The 26,790-nt window shown below is 28.5% G+C and overlaps 2 protein-coding genes across 3 annotated transcripts in view; one reads left to right on the top strand and one right to left on the bottom strand.

Moving 5' to 3' along the window:
* LOC132927093 (uncharacterized) overlaps window positions 1-10,926 on the top strand; it is a 33,251-nt gene extending 22,325 nt beyond the window's left edge. Inside the window, exons 8-15 of the mRNA XM_060991549.1 lie at window positions 182-378; window positions 861-1,002; window positions 2,651-3,303; window positions 3,777-4,429; window positions 5,183-5,291; window positions 5,428-5,618; window positions 7,617-7,841; window positions 9,696-10,926. Of these exons, the coding sequence (XP_060847532.1) occupies window positions 182-378; window positions 861-1,002; window positions 2,651-3,303; window positions 3,777-4,429; window positions 5,183-5,291; window positions 5,428-5,618; window positions 7,617-7,841; window positions 9,696-10,078 (2,553 nt within the window). The 3' untranslated portion in view covers window positions 10,079-10,926. The remainder of the gene's footprint in view (window positions 1-181; window positions 379-860; window positions 1,003-2,650; window positions 3,304-3,776; window positions 4,430-5,182; window positions 5,292-5,427; window positions 5,619-7,616; window positions 7,842-9,695) is intronic.
* A 1,318-nt stretch (window positions 10,927-12,244) lies between these two features.
* Window positions 12,245-26,050, bottom strand: LOC132927094 (heterogeneous nuclear ribonucleoprotein L-like). 2 transcript variants are annotated; one of them, XM_060991550.1, is made up of 17 exons: window positions 25,658-26,050; window positions 24,831-24,918; window positions 22,346-22,413; window positions 21,210-21,276; window positions 20,707-20,795; window positions 20,509-20,599; window positions 19,061-19,127; window positions 18,816-18,866; window positions 17,717-17,770; window positions 17,298-17,351; window positions 17,067-17,121; window positions 16,578-16,698; window positions 16,405-16,523; window positions 15,829-15,955; window positions 14,985-15,096; window positions 14,820-14,924; window positions 12,245-12,765 (listed from the first exon to the last, which is right to left on the bottom strand). In XM_060991550.1, the coding sequence occupies exons 2-17, from the start codon at window positions 24,885-24,887 to the stop codon at window positions 12,458-12,460; spliced, it is 1,545 nt and encodes a 514-aa protein (XP_060847533.1). In that variant the 5' UTR covers window positions 24,888-24,918; window positions 25,658-26,050; the 3' UTR covers window positions 12,245-12,457. The 2 variants fall into 2 exon arrangements, with proteins under 2 accessions (XP_060847533.1, XP_060847534.1); XM_060991551.1 differs by having other exon boundaries at window positions 25,654-25,692.
* Window positions 26,051-26,790: the final 740 nt, after the last annotated feature.

The following is a 26,790-nucleotide window of genomic DNA, read 5'->3' as shown; positions in this document are numbered from 1 at the left end:
TAATGTTTACTTTGTAATCTACAGCAGTACAGCGATTATAAATTATAATGTAAATTTCGATTAAAAAATGTACAATTTATTTTTGATTATATGTTTAATATTATGAACAGTTTTCACTTTGCAGTTTATGGTATATACATACATTTATTGAAACTAATTTAATCTGTAATAATTTATATAGATTATCTTAGATAACGGAGCATCAATTAATCCAGTAATGAAAATCAAAGGAGAACGAATGACACCGCTCGATGTAGCTCTACGAAAAAACAATAGACATTTAGCGAAGTTTTTAAATCTTTTTGGTGGTAAACCAGCTAGCAAGTTAAATAAAACGTTGTCTAAACAACAATCGACTGTACGTGTTAAAACTAAAAGGTTAGTTGCATAACTTTTACTTAATTAGGCATGTTATATTTGAGTGTAACCAGAAATAACTGACAGATGCAATTAAATTAATTAAAAATTAAAATATGTATTAAATACAATTTTAAATATTGATATAAGAAAAAAAGTTATTAAACAGGTCATAGTTTACTAGTTATATTTTTTTTAGTTATTTCTATACCATTTATACTTCTATAATTTCAATTTCAATTAAGCTATTAATGTTGACACTGTTAAGTAAGTTGAGCAATTTTTCTTTTAACTTTACCTATTAGTAACTATATTACTTATTTTATTATTATACGCTCTGTGAGTAGCAGACACGTCAAAAACTGCGTATATAATATACAGATATACTTATATATAAATATAATACTGATTTATAATAAAATAATATTGTACAGAACATAAATTAATCTTAGTGTTTAATAAAGGTTCCAATATTTATGTCCTAATAAATATTTATATTTCAGAATTGAATGTCGTAGAAATTCATATTCATCCGATTCAATTAACCGCAAATATCGTAACGGTGGTGGCCGAAAAAAACAACTTAATTCACGCAAAGTTGAAAGCCCGAAATCTAACAAAGTATCGAAGGGTCGTGTTGTTCAAGTAAATAAAAATTATTATTTATTTTAATATTGTTGAAATCACTCCCAAGAAAGTTAAATTTGATAAAAAAAAAAACTTTATGATGTAAGAAAATTATCAATATACATGTGCTAATACCTATTAATATGTGTAAGTTGATGCAGACAGTTAGCAATCTTGTACATTAATTTATATTTTCGACTCATCTAAGTTTCATTCTATGCATAGTTGATGTTGTAATATAATGTTTATATTTATGATATCGTTAAAAATGTTAATGTGGAAAATTATGTCATTGACCGGGAAATTTAATAAATTCCCTGAAAATTGGAGAATGTTGAAATTATATAATATTGTAATTACCCGGTCACCGATGCCCGATGTAAATTTGAAATTAACATTGGATATATTCTTACTATTTAAAATCAAACAATGTGTAGGTGCAAATATTTTATATTGTACATTCAACTCGCAGTTCTGTATATATAATCAAAACAAAAATGAACGTATTTAGGTAATAACTATAAATATAATCAGGCACGTATACAGAGGGGGGGGGGGTTCAAACCACCCCTCCCCCCAATTTTTTTTTTGTATACGTGCCTGAAAGTAATAATATGTACTATAGATAATAGGTAAATAGTAAAATTTGAATATTAGTAGGTACTATTTATTTCAATATAAAAGTATTGTTGTAATGTTGTTTGAATTTCGATTAGTTTCTTTTTGGAATACTATTTCGAGTATTTCTTATTCCTGTAATAGGTACGTAATATTAGGAAAGTAATATTTAGTTAGTAAATAAGGGTATTTACTGGTGTCTTACTACTACTGTGTCTTACTACGACGTGCACATGTAATATTTGTAGATTAATTATTTAATAATCATTATACTAGCGGTTCCCAACCCATGGGCTATGGGCTATGCCGTTTACTTGTGGGCCGCCGGCAGCGTGAAACTGGGCCGTAGACCATATAATTTTAACATTAGTATATTATAATAAAGTATTTATATACGTATAATAATATAATAATAATAATATAATTATATACCTAATAATAGTATATATATTATTACATACGTATATAGGTGTGTTTTTAGTCATTAGTGGCCTCAAAGATTTTTTACAAAATTGGTGATCCGCACAACTAAATTGGTTGGGAACCACTGCATTACACTATTAAAAGTGTGGAGCGCCAAGAAAAATGTAATGCTGAAATAATTGAAACTATTATAAAATATATATGTATAAAAAAAAAGAAAATGGTCTGGTCCATTTTGGTTAACATGTTTAACAACAGCATCAGAAACAAATGATTCGTCTGTAAATCGCATATTATTCTCCACGAGCATCATCTACAGAGCACGATATCGGTGAAATTATCAGACTACTATAGCAGAGTTTTCCTCGACCCTTCGGACCTATATAACAGGGGCGGCCAAAGTTTTTTTGGCCGCGATCTACTAAAAATATACTTTTGAGAGTCGACTTCCATAAAAAAGTTTTATGTTGTTAACTATCACCATGATTAATGTTCGTGTGCGTATAGCCTAAAAACAAATTCTAACACGATCGACTTTGAAATCGTTTGCGATCGACGGTTTGGCCGCACCTGCTACATAATAATATATTTGTATACGCAGTGAGTTATTTTATAATCCACACAGGTGCACATAAGGGCGAACGTGTTGACGAAAACGGTCGGCAAGTCGCGAGACGACAGAAAGTCGTGCGGCGGCGGCGGCGGTGGTACACTGCCGAAAGCCCATCGAAAAAAGGCGACGGACGTTGCGAACGAGCAAAAGGAATGTTTCAGTGAAAACGACATGTGTTACGGCGGCGACGGTGACGACGACTACGACTACGATTACGACGATGACGACGACCACGACAACGACGATTGTGACGACGACGACGACGGCGGCGACGACTACGACGACGAGGACGACGTTGATGTTGGCGACGGTGACGATGACGGTGCGGACGGCGGCTGCGTCGAAGAACAGACAAACGGTTCGGCCGCTGCGGCGGCGGCCGACCATTGCGGTAACGGCAGACGACTGCAGAGGAACCGGCGTCGCGGTAACAGGATGGCGACTCGGGCCGGCAATGGTGGCGGAGGCGGTGGCCGTCATCGACGCGACAAGGCGGCGGCCAAGGCGAATACTGCCGCCGACCGACAGCAAGAATTACGCGCAGACGGCGTCGCAGCTAAAGCGACGTCCGGCGAGGTGGACGGCGGCGGCGGCGGTGGTGGTAACGACAGACCCGTCGGCACGAATCCTACAACTCCCGGAAAACTCGACAACAAGGACGGCGAGTGAGTGTTTATCTTTTTAAAAAATGTCTTTTACTCCGCGACCCGTTTTCTATGTGCGCATAATGTGATGCTGCACTATGCACTATTATGCCAATGCATTTATAGATGTGTCCTGAAAATGGAAGAATATTATATCATATGTATAACTGCCCTATAAAACAGTAGGATCTTATATCATACGGTGTCAAACTTAAAGGGAAAATGTTTGAATGTAGTTAAACGCGTATATATATATGATATCGATATCGTGCGTGTGATACACTCAATAATATATCGTGAATTTCGAATTTTATTTATGGCCTTAAAATCATAAGTCCCGAGTTGATCGATTGATGACTGTATTTAACTGATAGCGCAAGCTTTTAAAACGCGCAATGCGTGTTAACATAGATTACGTCGTACATAAGTATAATAATAATCGATTATATAATCCAATTTAATATAGGTAATAATATTATGTGTTTCATAAACAGGAAACCAAAAACAAACGCGGAAAACGAAGACGCTAACCGCGACGGCATCCGATTAAAGGACGGCCAGGCGGCGGAGAAGGTGAAAGTCAAAGACAGCGACGACGTCTTATTTGACCAGCAGCTTGTTTCGGGGACTGGACCGGAAGTGACGTCGCACAACGACCACGACCAAAGAGTCGACGGTCCGACGACGGCCCTGACGACCGTAGAACCGGAAATCGGTGGCTTGACGACTGATGGCCCGTCGTCAGTGACGAAAAGTGGTGCAGCGACTGATGGTCCGTCAGTGACGAAAAGTGGTGCAGCGACCTCGACGGTGACGAAAGGCGGCGAGACGACAGTGAAAAGCGGTGCGACGGCAAAAGGAAGTGTGGCGGCACGGTCGACGAGCCGCGAGGGCGGAAAAATGCCGACGACGGGCCAACCTAACAGTGGCAGGGCCATAGTCGAAGTATTGGATCGCGTGGACACGCCACAACTGTCGACCACGGTCGACGGCGACGGCGATGTCGGGGTGGGAGTCGTTGCCGGAGGTAGAAACTTCGGAAGCGAACCGACGGCGTTCAGTGTGCTGCCGGACTCGGGACGCGACGACGAAAGACCTTGCGAGTGTCCCAATTGTTGCCGACGGAAACCGTTACGGTCGACTTCGAGTAAGCGCTTCATAATATATATTTAAATTAGAGTTGTCCTTATTCTGTATTGTTATTATACTTGTGATATTATGCAAAATAAAAACATAATATATAAGCAACGGGAATATATTTTATATTGTACACTTATATATGATATGATATTAAAAAAATTGATATTCAACAGAAAAAATAAATAACTTATAAAATATCCTTAGAAATAGAAGCTAGCACACCGTTGAACACCACTCATCACAATTGCTATTCTTATACAATGATTTATCATTGAATTCAAATGTTTAATGCATATCCGCGGTATTATAGTAATCAACTAGATAACTATATAGGTATACATTCGATACCTGTTATACTACGAGTAAGTTACTTTCTTGGTTTTTTTTTGTATATATGTTCTTATATAATATTTATACTTTTTACGGCAACATCTTCGTTGGTGTACGTTTCTCGAAATAGTAGTAACCTCTTTTTAAGTTTTAACGGATATCTGTCAATGCTCAATCCTTGTATAAATCTGAAATCTCATCACTAAATTAGTTACAAGTAAATTTCTATCTATCGATTTATTGATACAATAAAATACGGAATAATATAAAAAAAAATAAAAACCAATGTCATTATGTGTGCATGCTACACTACACTGTCTCTTTGTACTATATGAGATATACGTAGGTTACACTGTAATAATTTCAATAATTATAAACATAATTTATATTATTGTATGCTAATGAATGATGATTATATGTTTCGTTTTAGAAAAAATGAAAAGCCGAATTCCTCGTTTGAATAATTACTGTAGTTTAGCGCCTACTTCCGATCTAAACACCATGTCTGTAACGAAAGCTGTCCAATTGAGCAGTAGAAAGTAAGTTGAACTTAAAACTATGTAAAAACAAAAAATTTAAAATTAATTTTGAATCTAAATAGGTACTATTTAAAGATAATCTAAAGAAGTAAAATGCTGCGATAAAATCTCTTATACACACTATATTTTCACTTAGGTATAATTTGGAACGATTGATTTTTTATCAACTGTCTGAATTAAAACGGTTACAAATCAGAGCGGGAAAATCCGACGAACGAGTATTGGTTAAACGGCTGGTTGAAGAGTATGGTAGTACAGGACTATTTACTGGATTGAAAAGATATGACGGACCTTTTTCGTTTAAACGTTTCGAAAAATATTTATACGGTAAGTCTAATCGTTGCACAAATAATACTACAATGCATTAAAAAAAAAAAAACTCATAATAACCGTTTTATTATTAAGTATATGAATCACCCTGAAATGTTCCACGTTACCAATAATATTATTAAACATTTTTAGTTGCACTACATGTAACATAGTGCCTAGTACACAATCATTTTGAACACAATATGCGTGTGTTGCGTGTCTATTGAGTTGTGTAAGCATATTTGAGTGAGCGTAAACATTTTAAGCGTTTCATGCAAAAGTTAGCTTTCTGTTATAGTCCAATGTTAATAATATTGACATCAGAACGATTTATACACGTATATAACTACATAAGTGCTTATATCTATATAATTTTTGATATTATACGTACAGTTATATTATAATTATTGTTAGAAAGTACTATGTATCTGAGAATCGTATCGTGGTTAAATGTGTTTCATGTCATACACTCATACAGTCATACCTTATGTACTCATATAGTTACTTAGGTCATTACAAAATGCAATATACAATACCACTCATAGCGCATATATATAGTGCTATAATTGAATACCTACTTATATTTACAGCTTACGATTTAACATATGTGCCTACGCATAAGATAAATTTAAACAATAACGTATATAATAATAATAAATAATTATAATTACTTACAATTCTTTAAGCTCTTTTTATAATTAACTTAATTTTAAATCTATAATTTTTTTTAAATATTGTATGAAGGTGCATACATACCACAGCATCTTGTAAGTTATAATATTGGATTTATACCCTTTTTAATAATTATAATCATATGCATTTTAAAATAAACAATATATAGTTCTAAAATATATAAACTTTCAGACGCATACATTTTTATATAAATGCGAAACACAAATGTACCTATATACCTAACTAATATTGGTAAATTAATACTTGTGTGATGTATAAAATAATGCGTATTAAAACAAATTTAAGTGCTTTTAAAAAAATTCTATAAGTAGAAACATTGCAATTATACACGTATCTATACCAAACAAAGCTGGTCAAATTTGTTATTTTTTCAATTCGTTAAAATCAAGTTATTCTAACATCATAACAACTATAATTGAGTTGGAAATTAATTTTTTTATTATTCAAAACCCGTTAGTTCAAATGTAAAGTAAATATTAAATTAAATTAATAATTCAGTACCAATTATTTATATCTATAGCTGTGTTTTAAATCGTGCATTGCAAAATTTAAGGGATTAATAAGAAATCGAAAGTGTATCTGTATTATTATATGATTTTTTTAAAGTTAAATTATAAAGTTATTGTTAATTAACTGGTTAATTTAGTGTACAGCTTACCAAACACAAATTTTTAACACTTTTATTATGTATAGAAACTTATTTTATAGTAACGGCGATTTTTGGTTACAAATTTGGATTTTAAAGTTATATTTATTATCTGTTATTGAGTAATTATTAATATGTACATTGAAACCTAACTAGCAATAAGTCAACATTTTAAACTACGTAATTTATTTAAATAATTACCTATATGTTAATTTTTGTAAATTTACCTACACATTTTTTTTCTACTTTTACCATATACAAACGAAATCAACGCCAGCCTTGAGCATAATTTATTAATACGATTTTAGTTGTAGGTATATATAATCTGCTAATGTTATTTAAACAGAAAAAATCTGAAATATAAACACTGCACATAAAATATAAGCTATTGGTCTCGTTTGATTAACTGTAACGTTACATTAAAACTTGACACGTTAAAATAATTTTTAAAATATTTAATTTTTTCACATATTTTGTGACAAATTATGGATATAAATGGTAAATTTTCAGATACCCACGACACCCCACTGTAGAGTGCACATATTATGCATTATTTATTATATAAAATGCATTTTATACCTTGGACATATCATGACATTAATCTGCATTATATTATAATGTATAACTAACAACTATGCTTGATTTTTTTTACATACATTATTTTTTATTATTTATAGATCAACTGTTGGTATTACAAAAACAATCATTAGCCGACGACAAAACCACGGTCCCCAGGGTACAATCAATCGATGAAGTGGAAAAACTAGCTGGAGCTTTGCGACGGATCGACGCCGGAAAAACAGTGTTGGAGAACCCAAACGATTGTCTATCGTGCATCCGGACCACAAACAGGTGTTTTCACGCCACTCACGCATACACTGGTGTACCTTGTGCCGCATATAGTGAGTACTGAGTATGACGCTACCACTTGCACGCGCGCGTTTTAAGTATAGTAATAATATTAATTTAATAACGTACAATCACGTACGACATGATATATGACATGACTAATGCACGGAAATACACGGAAGGGCAATTTCGAAGGTCGACCGTTTTATTGCGTTACCGTTTAAAGGGCGAATTGATGTTATAATTTTGTAGTTTTTCCGTCGACCAATCCACTCGAGACATATTTTAACGAGTGAACATAAATTTACACACGAGACATAAATAAATAATAATGGCAGGTAAAATACAATAATACATAGATATTATATATAGTTAATACTTCCATGTAACCGTATCATTCTAAAATAAGTACCTGTGGGTGTATTAGTTCACACCACATCACATTTCCATCACAAACTTTATCAGATTTTGAAATCGTGAACATAGCGTGTAAAGTTGGTGTGAGTAAAACTTATGTGTTTTCGTTTGTAGTTTTTGTATTAATAATTAAACTTAAACAAAACACTTAAATGAATACCCGACTTGGTTGACTTAAGGAATCTCGATTTTATTTAAATAATATACAGATATTTTGACATACTTTTGTGGACTGATATCAAACTTCACTCCTGAAATGTTGGTATCTACTAAAATATATTTGATTATATATATATATATATATATATTATAAATTATAACTTAATTCGTAATTTACTTATATTTATTATTATTATTTCATCCCACCCCGACGGACCCAAATAAATTTTTTTTTCTAAATAGGTACTTATCTAGAATAAGATGAAAAGAGTTTCTTTGATATCGCCAGTAGAATGGTAGGGTTGAAGGGGTAGTTGCAGAAGGCATCGTAATATTGGAGGCCTTGCGCTACAGAGAATAATAAATTTAAAAAAAAATAGCTTGCAGGAAACATGATACTCATCTGATAATTTCAAAAATTTTAAATGTATGTGTATAATCCTTATACAGTATGAAGTAAATATCATGCATGTATTTAATTTTTAGATACAGCTCGTCAGATGGCGTGACTTCACGTGTTAAACATGACTTATATTTAAACGCTGAAATAATTATTCAGCAACAATTTTTAGACCACCAAAATTACTCATTTTTAAAGCACTATACGTATTTTCACACTAGTTTTTTAAGTTGTAAATTAATTCAAGTAAACACTATCGCAATATAAACTTACCATTTTAGTTATTTTATCTATCGAACAAAGACATTACAGATTCGTTAGATTTCATTAGCTCTTTGGCATGTCGCTACAATCAAAGCCAGTGAATAATCATTATAATACACTCATTAGTTACTATATTGTTTTTTTTTGTTTTGAAATTTCAATTTTTGTATGTCGACATATTTTTATATTTAATTAGGTTATATAATATTTATAAAATGCATAATATGTTATTTATTTCAAAATTATAATTTTAAATCGATTACCAATTATGTAAATGATTTGTTGATTTGTGCAATAGTCAAACAAATCTTAGGGCCCATTGCAAGAACGATCATTATTGTATCATAATATTAGTATACACTATACGATTCATTGTTCACGTAGCATAATGATATTAGCGTTAGGCAGGTCAACAATAAAATCTTAAAAATTAGTATATTCTTGGGCCGAGCAAAAAATGATCTCTGGGCCCCACTATGTTTTCTACTGGCGCTGATGTTTGTAAGAACAATAGTCGATAATATATTATTTTTTTCAAAAATGGAGACTTATTATTATTTTATATTGGTTCCCGCGAGCATCAATGACCTACCCTACATAGCGTGTATAGCTCGTTATTTATCGCATTTAAATTATAACATGACGTCGTCATTCGTATATATTTCAGTACCGAAATTCCGATTGGATCACCATAGCATGCCGAAACCGCCGGCCGACGACGGTCGTCGCCACCGCTTCCTGCCGGACATCCGAACGGGCCAGGACACATCCGGCGGGGCCACCACGCGGTGCCTGCGCAACGTGGACCCGTCCAGACCGATCACGCTGCAGCTGGGCAACGGGCCCTGCGCCCAAGCCATCGACTTGCCCACCGACAAGTTGGACAAGAACAGGCGGTACTTCGTCACGTTCACGATCAAGGGCGCTGCGGATGGCACGCATAACAAACACCGCCCACCGGCACCACCCGCGTTCCGGGCCGACGGTCGCCGCGGCCACGGCGTCGACTGCAATCCGCCGCTCGCCCACACTCACGCCAAAAGCTTTTAGCATTTTAATTAAATTAATTTTTTTTTTTTTTATCCAATTGTAACTGCAGCGGAAGTGAACCTCACACCGGACGTTTGCGGTTCGAACGGCGCTCGCCGGATAGTTTTAAATACAGCCAGACGTCCACCGCAGTACGGATAATATAATATTCTGTAATATGCAAACTGCGTTCGACGACGCCGCTAAAAAGCTAAAGATTTGAAACTCGGCTGGTCACCAATGCCATGTTATATTATCGAAATTTATCGAATCGGTAAAGTCGTCACTTGTCATACGCACAGACGCTCTATTGATTTATGACTAAAATATTAGATTTTGACGCGATATTTTTCTACTGTTTGGCCGCATCCTGTTGCGTTTGTCTTACACGCGGACGATATAGCGAATTTGCGTTCAGCAATTTTAATTTTGTGTTGTTAGATATAATATTAGATGAAATTGGCCTATAATAATATATATATATAATATTAGGTAAATGTATTCTAGTATTAAAGCTAACATCACAAAATGTGTTCTGCTGAACGCAAGTTTGCTAAAATGTACCTACGTTAGTAAGACCGAGACAACAAATGAGGGTAAAACATCCTCTTAAAAATATGGCTCGACCAATCTTATAAATATGCATAGTATAGACCGTTCATGAAAAATACGAGTCTAGACAATCTAGTTATCAAAACGTAATAGGTATTAGTGTATTATTACCAGCAAACCGTACGCGAATCTAGAAATCAGAAATGGGTTAGCTATACATATTCTCCGGAAAAAATACGATTATATTTTTACAATATAATATATTATGTTATATACGATTTGATAACAATAAGTATAAAGATTAACGATTTGATTTATATTTTAAATTTTTTGATTTCAAGACGTATGAACTGTTTTCATTACATAAATAATTACCTACTTGATAATGTATAATATATTTCCTAAGAGGCAAAGCCCCTTAGCTCCTCTCTGGATTCGCGCCAGAATTATACCACTCAGATTTTGCATAATACTATTACTATAATATTACACTATTAGGTACCAATGCACATATAATAGTATCAGAGATTACTCGAGCGACCACTCGTCTGTGATAATTATACGAAATCAAAATCAAAACATAATGTTAACCGATTGACAATAATTACACACGCACAATAATTATCCTATGAATATCGTAGACTAATGTTATTCGTAGACCCGGTTTTAGGACTCGGATTCCTAGGGGCACGAGACAACTGCGATGATAGTATCGTTACAGACGACTAACGGAATAGTAAAATCCGCGTGTCACATATTTGCTTCTCGCAAAAACACATATTTCGTGTCATGACGCCTTTTTTTATGGCATTTTCATTAGAAAAAAAATCGGATTCCGTCTCGTTCCTTCGGCAGATTTTATCTAATATGAACCTATTAAAATCCTCCTCAATTATGAAGTCGCGATTAACTAACAAATATATTTGTCGAGGGTTGTGATAAATAATGGTCGGTTACCAATTTAAAGCTATATGAATACGTTTTTAGTAATTTTATCGTTCTCTATTCCCACCCACCTTTTGTCAAAATGGTATAGGTACCTGTATTATACACAATTGTTCTAAAAAATATTAAAATATATACAAATTATACCTACTTATTTTACCGACTGCTACTGATATTGTTATTTTTGATAAATTCATGACATTTACAATATTTCGGGACATTTTGACCGCCAAAATATTACATTAATATAATAATAACACACGTTTTTCATGCAAGATACCTCCTGGGTCACATACGATATACATTACATACATGTACGTATACATAGATATAATTACGAAAAACAACAATTTTTCCATGTCAAAATAATAAGAAAACCCACAAATGTTTTGCATTTCGTATAGATGAGATATTTAAAAAAAAAAATGTTCTATCTTGATGAAAATATCGACATTTGTACAATATATCGTTCTTTAAACCTATGATTATAATGATAAAATAGTTAACAATGTAATAAAAGTTGTTATTATTTAATATATTTATTTTGTATAACTGTTATTATTTCTGTAGCCATTAATATTAAAAATGTAATATAAATTAGTATAATGTATAAACATTATATTTATAAATATATATATATATACATACCAATACATATAAGTAATGTTCAAAAAAAATTATTACTACCATATAATTTAGAAAAAAAAAAATTAAATACCTCTTTAACAAAAATCTCATAATAAATTAATAATGTCAATAAATATAAATTATCTACTTTCTATAGAGTCATTATTAATTAACGTTCATAATATAACTGTTATAATAAATTCATGTTTTACACATTTTTTTTAAATAGATGCTTGCAAAACCACAACGTTTATAATACAAATACGAAATTTACATTTAAATAGCTTCTGTTTTAATAACTATATTACATTCGGTTTTGATCGCTTTATCTTCTGTTTTGATTGCTTTATTTTCTGTTTCGATCGCTTTAATAGTTTCTGTTTTAATTATTTTATTATCTACTGTTTCAATTGTTGTATCATCTTCTGTTTTGATTTTTATATTATCTTCTGTTTTGATCGCTTTACCAACTTCTATTTTAATCACTTCATTATTATTTTCACTTTTGAGCGTAGCAACTTCGAGTATTGGCATTACTTCAGAAATGAATGATAGTTTCAATACATACTCCTTCGTGTTTCTATCTAAAATAGTACATAATACCTTAAGAAATAAAAATATAAAAAATAGGGAACGCACTAAACATAATATATTTGTACAAAACAATATTTATATCTAAATGTGTTTATAATATTAAACAACACACAGGAATTTAATTTCAAACTAAAAGTTCCCAATGAGTATATTGCAATTTGAGTACGGCCATTCGATGTATGTTTTCAATCACTATACGTTATCTGTGCAAATCTCAGCACTCGCGCCATATAATCGAATTCGACAATATACATATAATATTTAGATTATAAAAGCATATGAATTAGCAGAAAGGAGAGTGAGCTGAACTTTCCGAAGTCTTCAACCCTCTCGACCCTTAAAAAACCCAATTATAATATTTTCTTTTATAAATATTGTCCACAATATCCAGAGAAAATTAACTATACTGTATAGAATATTCTTAGAAAAAGTGGTTAATATTTTAATTTAATTTAATTAAGAAAATATCTCACTTTTTATAAATTTTCTATGTGAACAGTAACCAGCGAATAAAGTCAGACTATTATTTTTAAAATAAATAATAAAAGACAGAGGTCATAAAGAAGAAAAATAATGCATTTGATAATTTCCGTAAGACGGTGCATGAAAAATGCAAGGTGAATCGTAAATGTAATGAGTATTCTACAAAATTGAAAAATAAAAATTAATTGGACAAATATACGTATGGTGTTAAAACTTCATGTGCTTAATTTAGTTGTCCGACACAACGAAAAATGCGTAGAAAACTATAAAATATATCTTTTTTTGGTTAACAAATAACTATAGCTGATTTTGTCAGAAAATCTTACTTGGAATGAATAAATAGGAGACAAGTTTAAATGTTTTTCAATGATTGCGGTGAAATAATACGACGATGAGCGAAAGATAGGTATAAATATATATAATCATTAAATCATATCTAATAATCCTAAAGACGACTATATTATTCAAACTTTAAATGCGATTTTTGTTGCAGATAAATTTATTTTAGATTATCAGATGTAATATTTAAAGCTTATATTAGGTATATCATATTTAGATGCATTTATAAAATATTTATTTATTTATTTAATATAAACGGGCGACAGTCCTAAAACATACTGAAATTAACATTGTGTTACAAATTGATAAGTAAAACAATAATTTATAGATAAATATATAATAAAAATAAGAGAATGAGTAAATAATAAAGCTAAAGTAGATAGGATACAATTAAATATACAAATTATTATTCAAATATAATCAAAGACAAAAGTATTACCTGCAGTCATAAGAAGGTTAGCAGGAGAGTTCAAGATATAATTTTTTGTTGAAAGAAGTGGATAAAAGGGTTTAGGATCTCTAGTATTAAGGTAATTAATTTTAAAACGGATTAAAGAGAGAATTTCAGGACAGTCTATTGAACCTAATATTAGTTTTTGTAAAAATTTAGAGAGTAAAAGTGTACGACGGTCACAGAGTGGAGAAATATTAAGAAAATTTAAAACGTTAATATATGTGCCGTGGATAGGTCTGTTTATGTTAAATTTAAATGAGATAAAACGTAAAAAATTATTTTGCACAGATTCCAGCGTAAGAGCTTGTTTCGAAGTACTGTTAATCCAGATGAGGGGGCAATACTCTAGATTAGAACGGACAAGGGAGATGTAGAGGATTTTTAAGGGAAGAGGATCTGAAAATGCAGCACAAGTACGTTTAATAAACCCTAAGTTGCGAAAAGCTTTATTTTTAATCATTTCGGTATGTAGAGAAAAATTTAATTTACAATCAAAAATTATACCCAAATCTTTAAATTGATTAACAAGCTCGACATTTGTGCCAGAGATTGAGTATTGTGAGTTAACGGGATTTTTAATTTGGTAAAATACTTAAGTTTAATTTCATAAAAATATTAGAACCAAATGCTTAGCTATAAAATAATCAATTGGTACTCGACAAATACATTAAATACAATTATTTTGCAAATCGTTTTTTTAAGTTAACATTTGATTTTTCATTTAACAAAATATCACCCAAGAAAAAAGATACAAAAGTGTACACATACCTTTATTCCAAAAAATGGCATAATTAATTTCCATTACGACTTCAATAGCTTGACTTGCGGTAGAAAACCAAATTTCACCGCTAATCGTCGAACTCTTTTTAGGATCTAAGAACAAGAAAACAAAATAAAACAATCTATTCATATGAGCAGCAGCAATAGAAATACCTTTAGGAGTTTTCACTTTCACCTTGAAATTCTCTACTTTAATTGTTCGTTTTAATAGGGTAATAAGTTTCGCTTCAGTCATACTGGGCGGAGCGCCTTCAAATTTGAGCACCTATAATAAAAGTCGTACAGTCTTTAATTAGTAATAATTAGACGATGTACATTTACTTTATATACTAGTAACATATATTAATCAATACACATTTATACATATTTTTTATTCGAAAATTGATGAAAATATTTTTTAAAAAAAGATATCAAATTCAAAAACTAATAACCATAATTTTCAACAAAATTGTATATTACTATTTAATAATACTAAAATAAATTACTTTAATAGCAATATAGTTAATACAATATAGACTGCAGGCAGCCATTAGTTACAACCGTTTTTCATATGCAATGATTTATTATGGGATTAAAATTTAACACATACATTACATTCATTGATTTACTCTACAAGGACAAGGTATATTCAACACCTACTGTACAATAAAGCGATTACCTACATTTCTCCTTTTTTAGTTAAATAACCACCTACGTGTAATGTGTTTAAAAAACGAAAACTATAGTAATCATTTTTACAAATATTAAAAAATGTAAATTTTATTATTTTTAATCTAAATATAATTTATATTAAGTGTTTCACACTTCAAGTAGAAAAATAGATCTAATATATATTTTTTTAATAATCTTCGATTTAAATATCTTTAGGTACAGTGAATTAGAATAGATGTCGTGAAATCATAATGACAGAAAAATACTTTAAGTAATTAATTGAACCAATACATTGTACATTTATATTCAACATTTTGTTATTTACTATTTATTGTTTTATACGTACTCTAGATGGTGAACATAATACATGTGGTGTCATTTTTCGATCATAGACTACATAAGATGGTGATCCATCGGGCAAAATGAATTGATCGACAGAACGAGTTTTTAATATCCGTTCGCCTTTTAAATACCTAAAAACAATACACATCACCACATTAAAAACTTTTAACTATTTAACTAACGTATTTTAATGGCGTAGCCAAGATTTTTGTTTGGAGGGAGGAGCCAAATTGTTTATCTATCGAGTCATGGATAGAGAAAGGGAAGGATAAACTTAAAGGGTTAACAATAAAATATAGCATCTAATATAGGTACTTGATGATAAAATTGTATTGTTTAATTTTTGTCGGTTTACGCTTATGTAACACTCACTGATATGTATTTAATATTTAATTATTCGTAAAATACTAAATAATATACAATATACATATACATAGACACCCCTTTTCCACCAGTTCCACCCTCATTGACTATGCCACAATAATCAGTAAACAAAATACAAAATTGGTAAACACATAACACATAACATAAGTGTTACATAAGTAATCGCTGATCAATATTTGAATAAAATATACCCTACTGGAATGATAAATTTAATCCGTGTGAAAGATAATGATGTTGAATGTGAGCAAACATATTGATATCATTGCATTTACTGATCTGAACTTCGGCAGACTTTAATTCACGTAAACAATTAATCTAAAATAAATAAAATAATTATAATGTGATGAAAAAAAAATTAAATAACCGTACTTTAGCCACCGTGGCGTACATAGACAATAGTCTGAAAAGTCGATTACAATTGCTTTTAGTCGGGTCGAGACCACGAACAGAAAGAATAGAAAACTCTTCGGAAGTTGAAATGGTCAAGAGTCTGAAAAAAAATTAGTTATCTTAACACATATTACTCACGCTAATATATATTAAACAGACGAACACTCAAACACAGGCATGTACATTGTTGCATGTATCATTATTGATAACCAGTGACCAATCAAGAATTTTTTTTTGGAGGGGAGGGAGAGGAGAATTTTTTATAATATTATATTCAGATCATATATTAATGATTTAATTTTAAGCGTTACATACATAATATAACTGTCAAGGGGGGGTAGGTCTCTATAGGCACGATCTATAGATCATTTACCATACAAATCTGCTGCTTGCAATAGGTATAATATTGATCCATACATACACAAATCGGTGATCGAACAACATATAATAATTATGCAATATACATACGTTTTACGGGTTTTACTATTTGCGGTTTTAATGACCTGTTTCGTACTACTTGTTTCTGAAAAAAAACAAATACATATAACAAAAATTTGTTTAATATTACATTAATTTACACAGTAATATATATAATATAGTATAATCGACAAAATAATATATCATCAAGACAATTAAGTAAAAAAAAAATGCGTCGTGATTTTGTCAATGGTAAAAATCACAATTTGTAAAAAAACTTACCTGGAGCAATAGATTGATCAGCAGGTCTAATAAAATCATAGTTTTCGACCAGTTCTGAAATATTAAATTGTATTAAATTGATTTTAAAAAAAACACATAGTTTAATAGTACACATATAGTGTACACATAGTATTCTATAAATACATCAAAATAGTTATGAACATCAATAGCTCGAAAAAAAGTTTATAGTCATATAGATACTATAGATATAAATAAATATATATGTATGTGTTAGATAGATTTCGAAAATTTTGACAATTCCGGTAACATAATATGTAACCTGAATTACATAAGCAATTCATCTGATGGAATTTCTATAGGAAATACGAATGAAAATAATTAATTCAATAAAACATATATTTTATTTCTATTTCAAACTATTGAAACTTCACTATATCTTAATTAAATGAAAAACTAACCCCAAGTATTGTCGTGTTCTGTCAAGTTTCTATTATTTTTTCCTCGAGGTGAATCTAAAATACAAACAAATTAGGAATAAATATTTACGGGATTAAATTTAAATAATCAACACATTTTTAAATTAAAAAATCATCATTATAAATCGCAATGATGCGGTGCTCAGACTTTTTGAAAGAGAGAATGGTGTTTATGCAGTTTTGACTGTTCGCAGGCCCCTATTCTAAAAAAAACAATTATATTCTAGCATTTACCTGTAGGTATTAGTTAATTATAATAATACTTTAAATACAGAAAAATTTTATTTTTTTAAGTATTATTTAAAATAATACTACTTTAAAACTACAAAATAGTTTGCACTTTTTTGAAAATTTTATCAAAATTTAAACTTTTAACGTATTATATAAAAAAATATTGTGATATACATTTTTGATATTTATCAATTGAGAAATTAACTAGTTGTGACTTTACAAGGAGCTTTACATTACATTTTCAAGCATTTCTACCCAGCAAATAGTTTTTAGTTAACATTTATAGAAAAAAAAATTGAAAATTTATCATGCTTATAAGTCAAATTACTCAAATTCGATCGTAAATGGAAAATCATAATATAAACAGTGTATATTTCAAGTAGGTATTTACAGTTATTGGTTTTCTAGTTACAACTAAAAAACAAAATCTATTTAGCATTTTTCTGTTTTTTTCCAATTATAAAAAAAAAATAGGTACTGTAAATTTTTAATTTTTAATTTTTTAACGTTACCATTAACACACATTTTGTATCAAACATGGCTATTTATAGGCACACAAATAAAAATATAATACATTCAATTATTGATACAAGTTTCTTTCTGTTTTATTATTTTTTAAATTTCAACTTTCTTTTGACATTAGTTATATAATTTTTACTGTGTCGATGAGAAAAAAAATAAAAAAAATACCAAAGTTACAATTCTTTATCTTTCCCACACCTATCTAGCATGCACTTGATAATAATCTCATTATTTCCTATAATCTATATGATATTCATACTAATAGTTTTCTAAATAAGATGATTAAATAAAAGTAGGTAATAATAAAATGAGTTAAATTAATAATTACCTTTTAAAACAGCAGCAATAGACTTTAGTGTAGGTAAACCATTAACATATTCTAAGTGGCATACAAGCAGTAAAATATAAATTAATTTAAATAGTATAACAGAGAATATTAAAGACCAATTATTTCAATACATAGCTAAATTGTATAATTATCATTACTAAGGTTTTGAATATTAAATACCCACAATGAATAAAAATACAATATGTAACTTCATTGATGCTATATAATATTACAAATAAACATACCTAATAAGGGTGACTTTGTGTAGTCCCAAGTTAATTCATTATTTTTTGTTACAATTACGCTGGAAGGCTAGAATCAATATACATGCAAATATTAATTAATATAAGAATAATATATATTTTTCATAAATTACATATTTTCATAGATAAAAAGCCAATGTGGACTTCAAATATAATACAATTACGTAACACAGTAATCACTAAATAAACTAATTAAATCAAATCAAATGTGGATAATTATATTTTAGAATATGTAATATTGGGATTAATATAAACGTTTACAATAACTATTATCATAATAATGAATATGATGTACTTGTATTACATTAAGTTGTTTGAATATAATAAGTGATTAACTATTTGTTATTATATAGGTAATAAATAAATGTATAATTTGTTCAACTGACAAATTAATCACGTTATAGTTAATACAATGATTTATATATACAAAAAAAAAATTGTTTATGAGTATTTAAATAAAATAACCATGAAATATTTGACTATGTGAAACTGGCCTATTTATGATTATTATTTTATTTTTCATAATACAATTAATTTGATGAAAATGTCACTCAATTTAGACATGTTTAACATTTAAATAAAAACTAATTTAGTATGACAAAAGCTCTTAAGTTTAGAATCTTCATTATACATTTTTTTTTTATTTAATTTACATAAAAAACATGTTAAGCAGTTACTGTTAAATAGTAATGTGTATGAGAAAAGCAATAAAACGCCAGAACTTGATTCATGGACACTTCCCCGTCTGATACCTTTCCCCGCTAATATTATATCTATATCATCTTGTAAGGTTAGGTTAAAAATAAAAAATTTTAATGTATAAATCATGTAAATAGAATATACTATAATATTTTCCTTTTGAACTTTTCACGAAATTTAAAGACATAGCAGTAGAAATTATTTATGAATTAAATTAAAATAATGCGTTATAACAATAAACAAAATGATGAACAAATACAGCAGACGGCGTGAAACAAAATTAAGCAAACATCAAAAGCGGACTGATGACCGTAATCAGATTATTATCTCCATCGTTGTCGTAATGCTATTACTTTATCTTCGTATTATTTTGATTTTGCTCCGATAAAGAAAACTATATAACAATAAATGTTTTGTAGTAAAAATATTGAAGTCGTTAACCTAACCTAACCGTAATGGACGAGATAAATGTCATTATAGAATAATATATAATATTTACATGATCAATAGATTAACATTTTTGTATTTAAATTATAATCATTATTCTTATAAGATAATATAAATATAACTATATTAATAAGAAAAGGTATCAGACGGGAAGTGACCCGGTACCAAGAACTTTCTTTTTGGCTTAACCATCTGGTGAGTACAGAAAATCCATGGATTCCATAAAATGAACCTAATAAATAATTTCAATAAAAAAAGGCAATATTTTAAATTTAAATACATACCTTAGCATAATCAGCCTTTAATGTTATATTATCTAAAGCAATATAACTAGATTCATCAATTACTTTAGTTGCAAATTCTTCCTTGCCAAATGTATGAATAGTTAAGAAAATAATTGAAAATAAATACAATCTTTTAAACTTTAAATAGTTAGTATTAGATAAAGATATAAATAAAATATTAATTAACTAAAAGGATATTCAACAAATGCCCTGAGTTGTCGAAATTTTCTGTACACAACAATTCGTAGTATTTCTCCATAAATGATCAAAATTGAATACAATACATGCTAAAAATGGATGAAAATCATTATATTGTTCATTTATTGAACCATTCTTAACTATTGTTGGTTCATTTTAAATACTTTATATTTTAAATATTTTAAATAACAAAATTAATGAATTGTATTAACTATTTAAAATAAAATTTCAGGTATCATAAAATATATGTTTGAAATAGAACTTGATAAGTTATATGTTTATTAGTGATAACTTTTTTTCAATAACAAATAAACTGTCAATATTTTATTTTTTATTTTTGACATTGTTTACCTAATGTCTACTAGGGACTTTTTAAAATGTAAAACAAACCAAAATCTTTAAGAATTTAAACTATGACAACTTAGTAGTTATAATATCTAGTTATCTCTTGTTAAATAGTCTTTTAACATGCTGTCGCTGTGTCTATTTATTATTCTACTTACCGTAGTGATTTTAACTGTAGTCTGTACAATTTCAAAATGTAATACACGGTTTGGACGACCAATAACACTAAAGAAATAAAATTAAAAACTCAGTATACTAGTGAATAATTGTTTAATACAAAACATGCATATAGTAGAACACTGTAAAATAGTGCTTATAATAAACAAAGTTTATTATAAAACTATGTGGCTTAAAATAAAACAAATAATGATAAGAACATTTATTATGTAAGTTAAAATATTAATTTTTCTTGATTAAAAATAAATTAGTTTTCGAAATTCATAATTTCTATTCAGAGAAATGTATATTTTTAGTTTAATACAACATTTGAGAGCAAGGTTAGGCAAGATACTAAAAAAAAAGTATCATGATACAAGATACATGTATCTTTATGCTTTGATACATGATACTTTTATATTTCCAATTTAATTTTATTAACTATTAAACGTAAAAAGTCTATACAAACATACAGTATACACAATATACTATACAGTCCATACTCTATAATAGTTTAGTATTATAGTCTATAGCATATAGATTATAGATACAATAAAATCATAAATATTAAATAATTCAATAAGTCAATACACATTATAAAATGATTACTAATAAATCACTAATATGTATTATGTATATAAATACACCAAAATTAATAAATTACATAAAAATTACAACTTAAATTTTACTTCTATATAATTATACATGTGTTTAATTGATTATGGACTGATCGTTAAAAATAGATATATAAATTTAATTCGTTATAGACAGTTATAGTCCTATGGTTAGTTTTTAAATTAAATGTTGTTTTTATAAATACAATCTTGATTTACTTTAAAAAAAATTAATAAATAATAAAAATTATCATTATTGTTTCATTTATCTAATTTTTGAAGGTTCTGCAAATCAAATTCAAATTTCTTGGTACTATTCAGTACAAATATTTACAGTAATAGTATCTTGTATCCTTTGACAAAAAAAGATACAAGATAGCTCTAAAAAATGTATCATGATACATGATACTTGATACTTTAAAATTATGTATCACAATACAAGATACAATTGTATCTTTGATACTGCCCAACCCTGTTTGAGAGTACCTGTACTAGAAATATATGTTAAAAACAAAAGTACATACCTTTTATGTTTATAATTAACTGGAGCTTGATTTCTATTTCTTTCGGGTTTATAACCATCATATATGTTCTACAAATTAAATAAATATTGTAATTGACATAATAATAGATAAAAAAATATATATTAATAATAAATAGAATATAATATTTAAAATGGTAATCAGTTCTCTTTTTTGTCTTCCGCCAAAACTAAATACATTCATAACTATCCACAGTTTACACTTTGTTATGCAAATAATTTTGAAAATTTTTTAATTGTGATTAAAAGTTGAAAAGGCGATGTTAACTCCTATCAGTATGGAAAAGCTGAAACAACTTGTACAAAATAATACAGTCAAATGTGGTTTAAAGTATTCATAAAATAACACTTAACTGAGTATCTAATTAATCTTACAAACTTGGAAGAATCGAATAGTGAGCTACTTAAAAGTATGAATATGTTTAGAAAAATTGAAGATATTTTAACAAATATTCCTGGTCCAAATGGAAAAAAAAAACAAAAAAAAAATTTATGTATATAATTGAAAAAAGTAAAGGATATAATACTATTAAGTCATGTCAGGTAAAACGGATGTTTATTCAGTTAATATAACGCCTAACTTATTGCATTTTTTTAAACATGTACCAATAACTAGTATAGAAGTAGAACATATTTTTTCTTTGTACAAATATATTTTAAGTGATAAAAGATTTAATTTTAATGAATATAATATGGAAATATATTTAATTATTAATTTTAATTTAAAAAATTTATATATTCATCCATTTTTTTTTTTAAATTAATTTAATTATAATTAAAAATTTAAAGTTTTTTAAATGACACTTTCATTTTTACGTGCAATTTATTATACAATCATTTTTTTGTTTAATTATACAATTTTGGTGTGTTTCTAATGGCAGTTAGATTCAGTCTTTTCTTATAACATATATCCCCCCTCCCATTAAAAATACCTGGGCACGCCACTGAATCACTGCATATAAAAAATGATTCTGAGCGGAGGTATACGTCAATCTATTATCATAAAATATATTTCTATCAATAATTATTAAAGTAATTTATTTTATTATTTATAGTAATATCAATATGGTATTAACTATTAATAAGCAATAGTATACAGTTGATCTAAATATTTTAAGAATTTCATTGCTTATTTAATATAATATAATCATTTAAGAACATTATGAATCCTCATAAATAATATTTTTAATTAGAATAAAATAATTTAAACTATTATTCTTTACTTAAGTATTTTATTTTATCCAAACTTCAAGTATCTAGAAAAAATATTATGTTTAAATATTTTTTGGATTTTCATAAAAATGAAAATTACCAGATAACTATTTATTGAAATACTTATATTGATAAAGCCAATTGGCACTGTTAGACATTCTATACTATCACATTTTTTGTATGGAGTGACAGGTGAAAATAAACAAATATAATATAATGTCCTTGCCTAAGAAGAAACTATTGGTACCTATTAATATTTTTAATAAACTGTTTAATTTAAAAATAACAGTTTTAAATTTTTTAATTATTTGGGTACCAATTTATTACTAATATAAAGTATATAGGTATGATTAAGTTTATTAAGTATCTAAAGTATCTAATGATGAAATGAAATTATTTTATTTTATCGAATAATTAATATAAAATATTATGTAAACAATCACTATTTTTATTTAGATTTGTATACACATACCTAGTCTAGCTACAAAATATGTATACCCACATGTATTAATTAGGCTAATATATGGATAATTTTTATGTTCAGAGTAATTAATTTTATTCTTAATTTTAACTTTTTAAAGAGTGAATTGAAAATAAAAAGATGCTACTCAGAAAGCATATTAAGAATGAAAAATGAAAAATAAAAATAATTAATTTTGGAGCGATAACTCACACATCTTATTTTTGTCACCATTTTTTCAGAAATTACGTATAAATATACCTCAAAAATGTGTTTACAGGAAATATGTAAGTTTATAAGATAAAACCTTTAAAAATAAAGAAAAAAACATTACTGGTAAAAATAAATATATATAAGTTGATGTTCATCAAAAAATTATAATATTAGAATAATTTGACTTATTATTAAGTTTAAAGATAAGAACATTATCTAGAACATAAAAATCACAAATTGGACTTTAGATAATCATGACATTGATCACTGGATATTCTAGAAATCTATTTTCCATAACAAATTGATAAAATAAAACAATTTGAGGATCAAAAATATTAAATCTAATACTAAAGCTCTTATTTTACCATCATTAATATTTAAAAATAAAAATTAATAAAAGATTTCTTGTTCCTATTTTTCTTTATTATAACTTTATATCACATTAATTATTATTAACATTTATAACAATGATTAATAGTTAATACTTTATTCCTTCACATAAGTTTTTTCAGCAAGATTTAGTATTTTTTTGAAAGAAGACTAATTAAATTAAAAATAATAAATATATATGTAAATATATTACCCAAGTACCCGCTTGTTGGATTCTAGAAATCCACAATTTCCAAGTGTTGTTTGCCATTTTACTAAACCAAATAATATTCCGGGCAATTCTAAAAGTTAAGATTAAAAATAGTATTAGTAAATAGAAGAGATATTTTGTTGACAATATTAAATGTCATATTATTACTCATGTTATTATTAGGTACAGTAATTAAGGATATTTAGTTTAAATATTAGAATTTACACAAATTGAATAGATAGATAACTATAGTATAAGATTTTATAAAACTCAATTGAAATATTCTTAATTATTGCATTATATTTTCAATAATCATTAAATAATAAATTACTATAGTGAAACTAACAAAATTAAGTTGACCATGACAATATTTTTTTTAAACTTTATATTCAATATTATATTACAATAATATCTTATACAAAAAAGTAGCAAATATAGTTAAATATAATATTATACTTATTTATGCTATATAACGGAAAATATATATATGAAAAAATTATAAAATTAATCTACTATATTTTCATAAAATAAGTTATTATAATATGCTCCTAGCGTTGCCACTGGGCAACGTCTTAAAACTCAATAACTAATGAAAAGAATTGTTTTTTTTACAATTAAATTTGAGGTCTAATATAATGGTACGTATTTAACGGTTTTAAAGAGTTTTGCAAAATAACAATGAGTAATATATTATGATAATAAGTATCTATTTAATGGCATTTATTAAATTATATAAGACTCATGCATAAGAAAAAATATCTAAGCAACTAATTTGAGTGCAACAGCCGAGTTTCAACTTATGAAGTTATGTAATTAATAAACTTACCTACCACCAGTAAAGTCGATGTGTAGGACTAGGACACTAAGGGTTCGCGAATGTCGTGAATACCAAATTGTAAGACTTTCCTCTCACGATCATTAATTGGTGACGGAGCGATTTTACACCAGTGCCATCATAAGGACGACAATTCGAAAATTATTAGTGCAATTTCAACGAAGCGTACACGAATAAAACACGCGAGGTACGCAAACGACATCGATTATCGCACGAGTGTACGACGTACGAACAATTAAGTTTTGGTGGGAAACTTCTGTTAAATAATTAAATTGTAACTATAGAGACGTATATAGGTATATGTATGACAGTATGGAATATCCGTAAAAAGAACAATCACATCAGCGAACCACGACCGGCAGTCTACGGCGCGATCCCCTCTGTTCAATAATTCTTGTTTATTGGAAACAACAACAAGGTGTCTATAATAATAGTACTCGAATAGTCGTTATCTGACATGTATTGTTGATTTCGGGGTGATAGTGTGTTCACCACATAGAGTAATCTATGGTTCACCACTCCGACGTGTCACAATAATTTACTTTTCTAAAAATAAATCGGCACGGTAGTAAGATTATCGAGGAAGAAATTTATTTCAATGTATCGATACGACCGCTGAGTGGTTGAGTCGTTACATACTTGTATACCCGTTGTATCGGTTCAGTATCGACCGTTTGAGAATATGATATTACGTTAAAGAAAAAAAAAACAAGGTGTAATTAATTATATACATATTACACAATACAACATAATAATAAAATCTATAATATTATCCATTATTTCCATGGATAGATTAAATTTGATCATTTAAACTACAAAGTTTCTATGTGAGTGATTTCTAAGTACTGGAAAAGTGAAAAATGTATACTATAGAAACCTTTTTGTCCTATACGGTTATACCTAACTTCTATTTAATATGTTACATAATATTTATTAAATGTCTGTGTTTTTACGTATTAATTGTCCGTTCTTTATTAATAAATTTAATAATAATATACACCGGGCATTATTATTTGAAATATTTATGACTTCAAATGGAATGTTGCTGTTTGGAATTTTACCACTCAGGGTTTATCGTTGTGAACGTTATTTTAATATTTTTATTATACTCGTGAGTCGTGACTCGTC

This window comes from Rhopalosiphum padi, chromosome 3 (genome assembly GCF_020882245.1).
Source record: "Rhopalosiphum padi isolate XX-2018 chromosome 3, ASM2088224v1, whole genome shotgun sequence".
NCBI lineage: Eukaryota > Metazoa > Arthropoda > Insecta > Hemiptera > Aphididae > Rhopalosiphum > Rhopalosiphum padi.
The sequence above is the reverse complement of the archived record's forward strand: the minus strand, read 5'-3'. Positions and strand labels throughout refer to the sequence as shown.

Coding starts and splice junctions, on each gene's coding strand:
- LOC132927094 (XM_060991550.1), bottom strand. CDS start 24,887: ATGGCAAACAACACTTGGAAATTGTGGATTTCTAGAATCCAACAAGCG. Junction 17,122..17,297: donor TGATCAATCTATTGCTCCAG/GTAAGTTTTTTT, acceptor GTTTTTTTTCAG/AAACAAGTAGTACGAAACAG. Junction 15,956..16,404: donor GGATTAAATTTATCATTCCA/GTAGGGTATATT, acceptor TATTGTTTTTAG/GTATTTAAAAGGCGAACGGA.